The 14,573-nt window shown below is 40.8% G+C and overlaps 1 protein-coding gene across 1 annotated transcript in view; it reads right to left on the reverse strand.

Annotated features, from left to right (window-relative positions):
- GALNT9 (polypeptide N-acetylgalactosaminyltransferase 9) overlaps window positions 1–14,573 on the reverse strand; it is a 151,522-nt gene that overhangs the window by 13,625 nt on the left and 123,324 nt on the right. Inside the window, exon 7 of the mRNA XM_074159573.1 lies at window positions 1,766–1,951. Coding sequence (XP_074015674.1) covers window positions 1,766–1,951 — 186 coding nt within the window. The remainder of the gene's footprint in view (window positions 1–1,765; window positions 1,952–14,573) is intronic.

The following is a 14,573-nucleotide window of genomic DNA, read 5'->3' on the forward strand; positions in this document are numbered from 1 at the left end:
TTTCTTACGGGTTATAACAGTACAGCATCTCGTAGTCATCTAGATTGAATACTACAGTGGAATAACTCTGTGAACACTAACACTAGCTTCCTTTTCCTGAGAGCTAATGGGGTTATTTTTATGATGCACATTTTATCAATCAATTTATTTTATAGAAAGAAAATTTTAATGTTCAGTACTTCTGCTGATTTTATGTCTCTTAATGTAGATGTGCCTGTGTTTTTTTTAAAGCACTGCTGTATAGCTCAGTGCAGAAAACTACATCGATAAGTAATCTCAGAGAGATTAAAGGAAATTACGTTTTGGTGTAAAAGCTTATTTAAATATTTTGTCTTTTCTCAGAATTCATTTGCAGATGGCATCAAGCAATCAAATTTACCAAGGTTACTTCTGCATCTCCTATTTGAAACTGTCAGCGTGAAATGGATGCAGACAGGGCCAAAATACCCCTAAAAACTCAGATAGACACTGCTTTGTCTTCCTCCTACTATCATAGAGGTCTTGTGTGGGAAAAAGTTATGCAGTATTGCCTTTCGTTATGGCAAAATAATTCTCTGCAATTACCTCTCATGCCAAAAGAAGTCACCAAAACACATCTTCATAGAGACCTTGCTCAGTGTCCAACACTGAGCAGCAGAAAGTGAAATTTGGACATGTGTGAACATCTGACATATTCAGAGATCACATGGAGGAGAATGAAAAATTGCATTTTGAAAAACTACAACAGGAATAAAAAAAAATGGGTTTTGATATATTACCTAGGTACCAAAGTACAAGTAGCTATTTATGACACAGACCAAATCCAATTAAGTTTTTGACAAGACTTCTGTGACTTTGATGGACTTTAGGTCATAACTGAATATTCACAAAGACACTGCTGGGTTGGCATGTTTTCCTGTTCTCACAGGAACATTCCTGTTCTCACAGGAATATCCCTGTTTCCATTTACTTCAATCAGCTTTGAACAAACCCTTCCTGTAAGGGTTAACTATCCCATCGTTACCTACAGAACAGAGTATGCTTCCCCCACAGCTGCTCTCCTTGTGCCTCTTCACATGAATAATTTGGATGCAAATACACTAAAGGATCCAGCAGCAGCCAGCTTCCACCTGACTGGGATATAACATACATCTCTTCTCTCCAAGAATTATGCTCAGTAGAGATGTAGCATATGATATAGTTACAGAATAAAGCGATAAATTGAACCTACAGTTTATCTAATATTTATATTACGTGGATTCCTAGAGGCCCCCACATGCCATCTACGATTCGTATGCACAGTAAGAAACAGAATGTGTCCACATTGCAACTCTCAGCCTGTAGACAAAGCTAGTTAATGTGTGATTCTTTTATTGCATACTTTGTTTTTTATGCTGGTGAGTTCTACTGAGTCTCACGATGAATGATGATATTTATGGACATTTCTGTAGTCCTCACCACTGTAGCATATGAACACCTCAAAGTTTAATAGCATCCCAAATTAACGATGACTTCTGAGGAAGCACATAAACCTGAAACATCGTACTCTAGTTAAATTATAAATCCGTGTCACTGCTCCTGCGCGCACAACAAAACTTACACCGAGGAAGCAAGTTTAGATGGCAGAACTCTCCATATGAAGCAGGCAGCAGCATGGAAGCACTCCTCCCCCTGGGCTTAGCCCACTTCGTAGGATTGGAGCAATATCCTTTCCCTCAAAGAGCTAACTAGGAACAGCCACTCGTGTTTCTGCCTCTGTTCAGGAGAGAGCGTGACCCGCACTTACTGCCATGGGGATGTTCCATGCCATGTAGACATGAGACTTGAAGTCATCCATCCAGACCTCAGCGGCCCGCAGGGCGTTGCGCTTTGCATAGTAATCAATGTCGTTGTTGTAGGGCTTCTTTGTGCGTTCAATATGTGCCACGCGAGAACAGGGTAACACCTCCATGCTTCCTCCGCACTGCCAGACCTGGGGGAGTTAGAGGAAAAACAATTTTTTTTTTTTTTTTTTCTTTTTAAGATACTTTTCAGATGCTGTGTGTAGAGCGTGCCCTAGGTGGGGATGGGTACTGTTGAACAATTCAGAAATATGACACAATTTACGTTCTTTGAGGGTGAACCCCCTCTCTCTCCACGGTGACTACAGATGAGTCCAAGATGAACAGAGCTGACTGTGTTAGATATGTAAGTTTAGGTGCAGAAATATCCAAGTCCTTCCTATAATGCCACTGTTCTTGGAACCATTAGGCAGAAGACAAATTACAAGGTAGTAACCTCTACTGCAAGGACTAATTTAACCTAGTGTGTGTTATTGAAACTTAATGAAATTCAGTTGTATCACCTGGCTGGATTTGGCACTGTATATGTGGGGTTACTGTATCAGCTCTCCAAATCAGATAACAAACTTTTTATAGTTTAAATGTGATTGCCAGAAAAATTTGATACACATTTAGTGTGCATAAGCACCTCAGATGACCTATTCCACACCACAGCCTTTTATGTGGGGATCTGAACATTATCTTTGGGAAATGATGGAAGCAAATTACCCACATGCACAGTACCAACCAGAAAAAAAAAAATCATGGAAACAGGCTTATTTTCTCATTATGGAAGCTTACACTTTGACTGTGTCAATTATTCCTTTCTTTTTGGAGGACTTATGTCTTTGAATCAGCAAGATTAGGAATGCTGCAGGGTGAGCAAAGCTCATGCATTTCAGTTCCCTCAGGTCTGGACCTAGTACTATGGTCTAGCCAACATAAAAGATATTAAAATATAAGCATCCATAATCCATCACTTTCCAAGTCTGCCTTTTACTGAGCAGAAGAGCTCATTTCCAGACAAGATGCGCTGCAAGACAATACTGGGGCAATTCTCCACCCAACCTGCCTTCTCAGGGAAGCGGCAGATAAAATCTTCTGCTCTAGTTTTTTTTTTTTTGTTTTTTTTTTTTTTTTAAATACTTTGTTAGGCAATATTTATTTGCTGCTTTCCAAACAGTTCTGTACTAAATCACTGGCCACTGGAATTCTGGAATTCAGCTTTGATAAATAAAATATGTTGAAAAACACACTGCTCGTAAATTTGGACTGACATATGCTGAAGGTTTCCAGTGCAAAGGGGAAGTGCTACAAAAAGGAAAGGAATTAATTGATTTTCACAATCAGAAGGGGAAATGAGCAGTACACTTTATTGTACTGCTATTTGCCCAACCCATCCTGGAAGTCAGCTACTTAATGCACAGCACATTTTTCTTTCTATTGATACGGCTAATGACCTTGTAATTTTTATTTATATATTTTGGTACCAAGGGCAAATACATTATCTGAGAGACAGATTTATTTCCTTCAAATGCCAGCGCTCATGCAAACCTGAAAAGAAAAAGGTACTAAAGTGCAACATTAAAGGAAACAGTTTAGCTCATCTGTAAATTCAACACAAACAGTTATTTATCAGCGATAAATTCTCCCCAGATGAAATCCACAGGGAACTCAGACACCTGGCTTTGAAGAAAACACAACAAAAAAAGGCAGCAGCCGCCTCGGGCCAGATAAAGCTCACCCTGGCAGCCAGGATCTCGGTGCTCAGCAGTCAGCGTGAATTTGCACTGTGGTGTCACCGCCCCATCTGCAGCCCCCTCCATTGCTTTACATTTACATTCAGTCCCTCCTTTCCCCTACCCCACAGCCCCATTTTGCTCTGTAAAGAGACAAAATCTGCTGAAGAGTAAGAAGGAAGGAAACAGCCAGGAAATAACGAAGGAAATTTTGCTTCCTATGAAGATGCTGATTTGTCCCAGATGACTTGTTTTTTCTGGGAATATGTAACTTCTAACACCAGTGGGAAATGTTTCCCAGGGTAAGGATGGGATTTCCAATCCCAGAGAACGAGAACTGGATCTACAGCGTGTGGGGCGAGGAGGCAGTCAGATCATTGTGTATCACCATGCGTACATCATGTCACCACTATTTTTCCACATCCCAGATAAATGTCATGGCTGCTGGACTATGGGTCATTTCTTTTCAGGCTAGACAAAGCCTCCTGTTTCACTTCACAGGGTTAGTTACTGTTCAACGGAGCGTGGACACGACTCTGCATCCCCACCCTCCTTCAGTGCACTCTGAGTACCCAGTGAAGCTCGTCCTCTCCCTTTCCAGCCCAATGACTACTTAGTCTTACACAAAATGAAAGCATTTCAGTAGGACAACCAAGCATGTGCACCTGAAAACAGCCAAGAGCCCAGTAATTAAGAGGAGTCACATGAGATTTAGATGAAGACTCAAGACTTGTGTCTGAATCAAGAAGATGGGGAGGTTTAGTAGCACCTTCTCCCTGCTGGACACAGAACTGAAAGACACGCGGGATTCAGAAAACCATTGCCTGTCTGCCTCTAACTGCAAGAAGTCTCTGGAATGCAATGAAGGATGAAAGAATGAGGAAAGTTTTACAGCACAAAACAGATGAGAGAGGCGAGTCAGTGACTGCCCCCGAAACTGGCTGATTCTCCTCCTCTTTTAATCCTCAAAACGGTATTTAATGACCCATCTTAACAGTAGTAAACAACTCATTTCTTTCCACATCTAATTATGAAATTATGCCAGAAAAATAATTACATGCATCTATATGGCATTTACCAAGCAGAGTTCTTAGAGTGCCTTACTATGGGAAGCAAACTGTTTCTACCTGAGCATAAAATGAGCCCTGAGTCCCTCCAAATTGACACGTTTCAGGCAATCAGAGGCAACCAACTTCCTTATCTACGACTCATCTTCTGGGATAACAACACGCTTCCAACCCAAGTAATTCCTTTCACACCAAGATGCCAACATTAACTGTGTGTTTCGACGTTCATTTACTGAGAATGTGGAAGCTGAAAGGTCTCTCTGAGATGCTCCCTACAAGGGTGGGCATCACTGAAAAGCACGCTCAGCCTTCTGTTCCCTCAAGAGAGGCAAATCCCCAATAGTAAACTCTTTCTGGCATCACAGCATGCACTTGTCAAACCTGCATTGTGGGGTAACAGCCCAGGCTCCACTGAAGGAGCATCAACAGGTGCCCTGGGCAGGGCACGGAGGTGGCTCCAGCTGATCAGCAGCAACGGCAGCAAAGCAAAGGGGCTTCTGCTTTGTGTGCTCCTTGGCTCAGCGCAGCTGCTACAGCCCAGGGACTCAGCTTCACCTCCGCGAGCATCACACTGTGCAACGTTTTAAGACATGATCAAGTAATTCCAAGAGACACTCAATTTATTTGCTAATTGTAGTTAATTTCTAATTTCAGTATCGCTCTTTAGGCTGCTATAAACAAAATTGATAGCAATATAAATGTTACCGTAGCTGTGTTACCTTAGCATTTTTACTGCTAATTATCTCAATCAACTTTTCTATAAACAGACATATTAAGTATTAAGAAGAACAAGTACCCACATCAGGGGTAAATTACAAATGGAATGATAATGTTCATGGTTTGTGCTGCAGTGATTTACTGGCACTAATTATTAGCAATTCCTGTACACCTGAGATATGACTGTCCTACAGAAAAGTGTTGACCGTTTTATTATACAGCAGTCAGTCAGACATCATATTCTATGCATCAAAGAAAAACTGAGATGAGACAGTGTCTTGTCCACCATGACCTAAACTGTACATCACCAGAGTTCTCTGAATGTAGGTTGGGTTCACAATTTAAAAAGGCTAATAAATTTCTGTGCCTTAACTCTTGCCAAACAAGAAGAAATTTTCTGAGGAAATACATTTTCCCACAAGTACTTGTTGCTGAAGGTCCAAACTATCATTTTTAATAGGATTTAAAAAACAATGGTTTCCTAAAAAAGCCGTAATTACAAAATCCAGAATACCTCTTAAAACATCTGGGTTTTTTTTTTTTTGGTATGAAATTATTAGCATCCTAAAAAGGAAGCATAGTTACAAACAACAACAAAAAACCCACCACTACCAAGGAAACATAAAAAGAAACAAAAGAAAACCATCACTTTTCACTGAATTTTTAGAGTTGGAAGGGACCATAAAGATCATCTAGTCCAACTCCCCTGCTGAAGCAGGATTGCCCAGAGCATGTCAGAGCATGTTACTCAGGACTGCACTTTTGACCAATATCCAGGTATTTTGGCAATGAGGAACGGAGGTGAGGCAAAGTAAAGTGTAAAATTCCATCAATCAAAAAGGTCAAAGAACAAGCCTGGTCCCCGTTGAAGCAGGATGTGGAGCTGGCTGGACTGCTGGGCTAATCAATCCCTCAGTTATGGCAATTTATATACAGAACATCGCTGACGCAGCCTCCAGCTCTGCAGGTGAGACCCATTTCCAACAGCATCTTGGCCTGTTGGGTCAACATCAGAGCTCAAAAAACGTCACGGGATTTAATACTCGGGTGGGTGCTTTCACCAGGGCAGCTGCAGCTCCCGCGCTCTCCCCAGTCACAGGGAGGGCTCCTCACTCTCCATGGACTCAGCGCTCTGTAAATCGAAATGCACCCCACGTTACCTTCAGCTCTTCTGTTCTTTGAAAATACACGTTTACAGATTAATGAGTGAAATGATTCATGCCAAAAACGGCGATGAAATTCCAATATTTTGTGGCCATTCTCACGCATGCTTTTAGGATTGTCAGGAGAAAGGAGTGCCTGCAGTCTACAAGTAACTAATACTGGGGATTATTCATTCTTGCAGTCAAAAACCACAAACATATAGCTCAAATTTATGTATGGCATTTTTTTGTCCACTAAGCCGACTGTACATGTTTATTTAATTTAGTACAAATTATCTCAGTAAAAGCAAAATCAGTAGGTAAAAATGAAAATGGCATTTTATGAAGGCACAGCTGAGGAGACAGTTAACTCTCTTAGAAAACTTAGACTGGAAAGAAAGATCATGATCCTTAAGAACTTTGTATCCTGCTGTGAATTTTGCAGTTTAAACAGCTCGGTGCTCAGTGAGAAGGAAAAATAAAAGCTTCAGACTCTCTGTTGCAACTAGTTTTTCCATCAAATACACCTTTGATACAAGCAGCTGGAGGGATGAGGTATCCAAGAACATGTAATAGTAGAAAGAAGACTTCAGGGTGGGGAGGATTTGCTTCCAATCAATTACGCTTTGCCAACAATTCCACAGCCTCTTTTAATGGACACCCCAGTTGCGTCCCTCGGTGTGACACTGTGAGTTTACAGGTGCCACGGCTGCTCCAACACAGAGCGAACCAGGCACGTGCAACACCCTGCCCTCCGCCTCCTGTAAAACTACCTGAGTAAACATTGGCTCACTTTTCCAAGAAAGCTGGGATTAGTCCGGCTCTCTATTAATATAGAAAAGCAAACAATTAATGAAACTTGCAATAATCTGAGATTTTGAGCCCATTTTTCATAGTTAGCAAGCTCTCTGGAGGTGGGGCCAGAAGGGACTATTACTGTACAGCTTGCAGTTGTGCTTCCAGGAGCTTATGGCCCTTCCAATGGTCCTTTGCGGACAGAAATAATCACCGTCTACATATTCCAGCCATAAGAAAATGGAAAAAAACAGCTTTAAAAAAAATGCATGTGGCAGCCCGGTCCCCTCATTTCTAATGTGCCCAGCGGAGCATGTCACCTGGTGTTTCTGCAGTGGTTCCTGCCAGAGGCAGCACTTCAGAGCTGGATGTTCAGCACACCCTGAAACGAAACCCTTATGCTAGAGTTGGACTCTGAAGTTTTATAAAAACAGTTCTGAACTCCACCTGAGCAGCACTTCATAGAGGTAGCCTTTCAGATTTCAGACTTTCTTTTCTGTGTGAAGGCAACAGACGAGACGGAGGAGTTTTTAAAACATCTCAGATATCCCTGTTTTATGATATCCCAGCGTGGGAATACTTAAAAGTCAGGGATCTCAGTTTTTCTTCAATTTTCAAAGCAAAGCCTACCAAAGACGGATGTCTTCTAGACTACCCACACACACCTACGGCAGAACTGGAAAAGATTTTCCTATCATGAAAGAACTTCCACATGTTTCAGAAATTTTGCTGACCTAAATTGTCAAGAATAACATCAATCTTGAATGTTTTCACTAGTTGAAACATAGGCTCTTCGTCATCTCCATCTTCCTTCCCCCTCAAAACTACCCCCAAAATGTTTCTCTTAATTCAAATACTAGTGATTTTCAGAAGATCTGTTTGGTGTTAAAAGCTTTTTCAATATAAGCATATTTCAATCTGAAAGGTCAGTTTCAAACTGAAAACCTAAAACTTTGTTGCAAAAACAGCAAACTGCAGTCTTTCGACAACATTAAAAAGAGGTATTTGTTCCCACTTCGAAATTTTTGTCAAAGCATAGCCTTTTCCACAAAAGTATTTTTGTTTAATTTATCATCTGGAAAAGCCTCAAAGACCTGCCCATCAAACTAGGAGGAGGCCAGTGGACTCACAGTCCTTCTCAGAGAGCACGTGGCCTGGAGATAAAGATGCCTTAAATCACTGTGCCACACCATCCAAACGAGGGGTCCTGACAGAGTGATTAAATTGTCGTTCCTCAAGGTGAAAAAAGTCTAAGTATTTTCTGGCAAAAGTTGCAATATCCGAAGGGCATGAGGACACGCAACCCAGGTAGTAAATTCACAAGAGCAGGTACCACTGGGCCCACCTCAGCTCCTTTAACACCCTGCGTCAAATAAAATCCATGCGTACAGCAAAGCTACAGGAAGATTCCAACTCTGATGAAGTCAAAGTGAAAGATAACTCTTAAAATTAAAAACATGCACAGGAAGAGGACAGTGTAGTTTTGGCCTTTCTTTCCAGTCAGCCACAGCCCAAAAAGGTCTAAGCCAGAAAGGATTCTTCAAAGTAAATTTGAACCATGCCAGTAAGATTATTATTTTTTTTTTTTCCTATCTGAAACACAGGAGCTCTCCAGTTATCCTCCAGTCCTTACTGGATGTGGCAACTCTCCTAGTGCCCTCTCTAGAAACAAAAAATTAGCATGAACGTAGCAGACTTACAGTTCTTGCCTCTCCGATATTGACAACTTACATAGTTCACTGAAAACCAATTTTTCAAAGTAATTTATAGCCTGACATTTTCTTTTTTTCTAATGGTGTTTTATGGATATTCTTTCTTCCACGTATTCTCAGTGCTGACTAGAGAGTTGTATTTAATCAGATGGGCTACATAAAGTGCTCTCTTTTTTTTTCACTTCACATAGGAAGCTGTTAGAAAGTAGGGAGCTGTCATAATCAAACACGTCATGTGGAAAAATTAATCATGTGGTCTCGTTTTGTTCATCAACTACATTTTTATCATCATCTTTAAAGACAGTCATAATTATGGTTTAAAAAAGTCCCAACTCTCATTTCTCAAAATAGCCTGTGCTATTTAATGGTGCAGTTATAGAGCAAAAAAAATTAAACTCTTTCCACACTGGGACAAAACAGCTTACATCAGAGAGACTTTTAGCTGCCAAAAAAAGAATTGAAAAAAAAAAAAAAAAAGAAGGAAATCACATCTCAAGATCCACAGATCATCTATTTTGTCAAACATTTCAGGACAAAACTTCTGACCAATGCTTGCAAATTACAGGACCCAAAAGGGTCCTTGCTTGACTGATGATGACATTGACTCTATTACAATCCCTGCCTTTTTGGTTTAATCTCCTGGTAACAGCAGTTCATAGATAATCTGCAGATATATAGGGAGCATGATAAAGCCTCACACATAAAAGCTAATTCTGTCACTAGGATGGTCTTATTAACACGTGTAAATACTGAACCCCCCACTGCTCTTGCTGCCTGCGAGGCTGCCAGTGCACACAGGCATTTGGGGACTATAGATTTTCAAAGGTTGAATTTCACTTGGGGTCTCCTCATGTTTTTTTTCCTGGCTCACGCAGCATGAACTTCATTTGAAGACAAAAGCATAGATACTGGCGACAGAGCAGATGCGGTCATAGGAGTCTTTAGCGTATGTTTGGAACTAGTATTACCTCTTTATGTTTATTATTATTAATACTTCAGTTGTCCCAATGGTGAACACTTGGAAGCTAGCTGCTTTTCCCAAAACTATTACTATAGACTTCAAGGGTGTGTTGTTCGATCCTCTTGCAGAGTCATCTAATGTGAGGTTTCATGGCAGATTCAAGAGGGCACCTTCTCTTTGTAGGAAAGTTAAAAAATGTCATAGATACTTGATTAGCCTTTAAAATTTGTTAGAATTGATTGGCGTTTGACCTCTTAGTTTTGTTCCCTCGAGGTTTTCTAATATTTACAGATGAACTGCTTTCAGAGAAAAAAAAGGAAATGGGACCATAATGTTATTGCAATGAGACACTCAACTGATGCACGTTTCTTAAATTTCTCTGGTGGCTCAACAGTAGCAAATTTAGAGGTTGTCCTTCACATATTTCTTAGAGGTTACACAGAACCTCAAACCAGCTAAGATCTCAGATGTGACAATAGCGAGAGGATAAAACCCTTCTGCTAACCCTCTTACAGAAGAAAATAGATAAGCATGAAGAAATTGAAACATGGTCTTGAGAAACTTGCACTCAGCAACTGCTATCTTGCTGTAAAGATAAACTTTGTGTGTAAAGAACTAAGTCTGATAAATTAATAGACTACCTGCTATGGGAGAGAAGATAGGATTTAAAATTATATTAAAAATGTCCCATATACTTTAACCACTAATCAGATCTCCATAAACCCATATTTTGCACAATTTTTACAAAGAATATTGCAGCTTTAAAAAAAAAAAACAACAAAACATGTCTAGGGAAGAAGCTGATGATTTTATGTGCGAAGTAGAATTCCCTTCTGCAAGGAAAACTCCAGACTCTCTGAAATGTCTTGGTGATGGGGGATGGAAATTGCAAAAAACCTTTAGAGAAACAACAGCAGACTGCTACCGCATAGGCTGGATGCATATGCAACACCACACAGGCCATACTTTATATACGGATTTAAAATAAGCATTAACTGGGATGGCAAAGACTAAAATACCAACCCAAGCCAAGGCGGTTCAGCAATTCCTGTTTGCCACTAGGAGAGTTCATCTGTAACTGCAGTGATACTGGTCAAAGACCACCTGCTCTGCTAGGACTGTTCTCTGAGGAGCTGGTGAGAAGGTTTCACAGCCAAGCAGAGCACAGTGGGAGCTCGGCATGAGGCCAAAATTATGACAAAATGCAAGCAGGTCTGTATTCAAAGAAATGTTAGGAGAGCTTAATGCAGATACCAGACTACCATCACTGAGCTCTAGAGCCTGCTCCTCATTCCCAGTCCTGATCTCCCAGGATTTGCATGGCTGCAAAGCGACCACAATATCTACCCTTTCCGGTACGAGTTCCCTGGATGCTGTCTGCTCTGGGGCAGCTGCCAGAGAGAGGCACCGGGAGAATGGTCCAGAGACTCCACCAGTCCTGGCTGATCCAGCTGCAGCAACGTACCATGTGCCATGTAGGGGACAGTGGCTCAGCCCTCTGCTGAAGGCATGATCTCTGTCAGCATGTCCCTCAGGTGGAAAAGGATGGGGGAGATGATCTGTTAGTCCCAGAAAGCACTTGGGGAGCAGAAATTTGGGAGATGGCAACTTAAAAGGTAATAACAAAGCAGGCAACCTCGCAGGCACGGTGTATAGCAGACGTTGGTACGTTCTGTATTGCTGACCTTAGGTGCAGAGAAGCACCATTTATCTCCCATCAACCCCTTTGACATCATTGCTTAGGGATGGTATTAGGGTCTGACAGGAGGGGAAGCACTGAGGAATGGGAATAGGGAGAAAGGACAGCCTTTTTAAGGGCAAGTTTTTAATTTGCAAAGACTTGTTTTTCTTAGCAAATGAATGAACGTTGGCACCTCATAATGCTCCAGAAGATGTTAACACCTCCTATCACATAAATGACAGGCACAGAACAGAGACTGCTTTGAGTCATACCCTTAAACTTCATAGACTAGAGGTAATAACTCTACTTCCTCTGAATTCTCCTCAAGACTGGAAGAGGCTGCAGATATATTCTCCTGGTCTAGTACCAGATATGTTGATTTTTGCAAGCCCCAACCGTTTTCCCTTGTATAAAGTAAATGCAATTTGGTATCTCTAATTTGTTTGGTAATTGTCCCAGCCAGACGCTCTTCATAGATATTCTTTAAGACAACATTTAAGGAGAATAATTTTCTGCCTACTTACAAACTTACTCATTTTTTTCCCAAATCAATATAACCACTGTCAGTCATTTCTGCAAATCTGCAGCACAGACACTGTTTATACTGTAACTGTTAAAATTCAACAAATTTTAAAAATGCCATCCATGTGGGATACATGAAATGGTATTGAAGACCAGTCCGTCATCCTCGTTTCTCACTTCTTGGTCATGTGATTGCTTTAGGTTGTTTCTTCTCACTTATCCCAAAAGACCATAGAGAAAATCTCCCTCTAAATTCAAGTCTCAGCAAGGGATAAAGACATACATACTTTAAGCTTACATCAGAAAGTCTGCAGCTGATCTCCTGCAGTATTTAAGTTCTTAGGAAAATACCTGTTTTGCCAGACTCTGAGCTTTACTAACCTGCACCAAACCACCAAATAATGCTGACTAGTCAATTAAGAAGCTTCTCCTGAAACACAAGAACCAGTATACTAACTCAGTCCAGTTATATAGTCCAGTGCCCACTTGGACACTACTTAGAAGAAGCTCAAGACTAGATCAGCTCAGCACAGCAGCAGCCCAAACCAGGCTGAAGCATGCTCTCAGACGCCAGGAGGAGATTAGCAAGAACACTGAAGGTCAGAGTAGGAATGCCTTGCTTGACATGTGTAGGTGTTCACACAACACTCCCATAAAAGTCTCTTGAAGAGTTCAAAACTAACACACAGAGAACAGAACTGGGGCACTTTCTAAAAATAAACCACTTATAAAATAACTGCATTGACCACACTTGTCATTGCTGTCTCAATTTCCACTAATATATGTCAAGATCAGTATATTCCTCAATCATTCAGCTATTCAATCACTGCCTGAACAAACTGAGAGGCATTCAATCTATTAACCATGCCGATGCTTGTAGTATGGCTTTCTAAACCTTTGACTTCCTATTGGAAAGTCTTGCCTTTTTTAGGCATATAGTAACTGACACTTAGTCATTATATGCCTTTGGCCCATGAGTAGTTTCATTCCACTGAGGTTTACAAGGCTCTGTATTAACGAAAATCAGTCCTTTCGATAACGTAGCAGGGCACCATGCTTTTATCTGAGGCCAATTCCACCCTTACCCTACTCAGACCCTTACCCTATGGACACTGTTAATGAAGTGACAGCTCCTTCAGAAATCAACTTTTCTTCAAGAAACTCATCTCCTCAATAGGCAAAAGGAGTACAGAAGACCAGATTTTGTTAGAAACCATCACATGAACTAGTTTAAACACATCTCTGAGACGGAACTAAAGCCAAAGATTGTCATATTTAGATGGGGCTTGTATGCACCTAGTTTAGGTTCAGGTTTGGGCTTTGGATCTGTGGTCAAATGAGGACAATATTTGAGCTTATGAGGGGAAGAATTGTTTTATGTTTCAAACCCCTTCCCATTTTCATCTGGTATCTCAAGTGAACAGGGATTATTTCCTCTGACTAAATTAAAGCAAAAATCAGACCTCCAACTCAGAAGCAAAATTATAAGCCTTTGCCAAAGCCAGGTCCTAGAATTAAAACACCCACAACAGAAACCTCTGGGATTGGTCTACTTATAATGCCAAATTTCAAATTTAAACTTTTTGAACTCAGAAAAAAAACCCAAGCAGAAAAATAAAATGATACAGCATGTGGCAGCTGAATTACAGAATCACAGAATGGCTGAAGTTGGAAGGGACCTCTGGAAGTCCCAGCCCTGCTCAAGCAGGACCACCTAGAGCCAGTTGCCCAGGACCATGTCCCAGCAGCTTTTGAATGTCTCCAATGATGGAGATTCCACGACTTCTCTGGGCAAACTCTCAACATTGTCTCAACGGTTCCATTTCAATTAACTTTCTTCAAAATGGCAAATGAAATGGTTTTCACAGTATTTAGAGTGCCTATCCTGGTATGTCTGGGAGATAAACTACTTTAACTCTGCAGAAAGTGCAGACAGCAAACGTGTAACTCAAAGGTGCCTTTTTTAACAGGCAGGCAAACACGTTAGCCTGAAACTAGGCAGAACCTCTAATTGCATTTCCCTTCAATTGTTACCTAAGCTAAGCCAGGATGAAAGTAAAAGGCAAAAGTTATTTTATTTTTCCTCAAAGTGAGTTATCAGCTTTCTTGTGCAATACCATTAGTTCACACTTTCAGTCTTTTGCTAAAGAAATAATACTTACTGCATGTTCAACCTTCAGTAAGTAGGCTGAAAAATGATAAAATGCTTCCTGGCATTTTAGCTGAGACCACAGGGAGGAAGAATAAAGAGTGGAATTTATTGATGCTTCCATTAGAATAAAGTCATTCTTGAATAAGAAAATATTGAAACAGACTGTCTAATGAAGTGATCACAAAGGGTCTTTTCAAAGGACCCTAAGTGGAGTCGTCCTCATTTGTTTTCTTTTTCTACAACAGCCCCTTAAATGATCTTTGCATATTGTCTGCACTAAATCCTG

The sequence above is a fragment of the Numenius arquata genome, chromosome 16 (assembly GCF_964106895.1).
Source record: "Numenius arquata chromosome 16, bNumArq3.hap1.1, whole genome shotgun sequence".
Lineage (NCBI taxonomy): Eukaryota > Metazoa > Chordata > Aves > Charadriiformes > Scolopacidae > Numenius > Numenius arquata.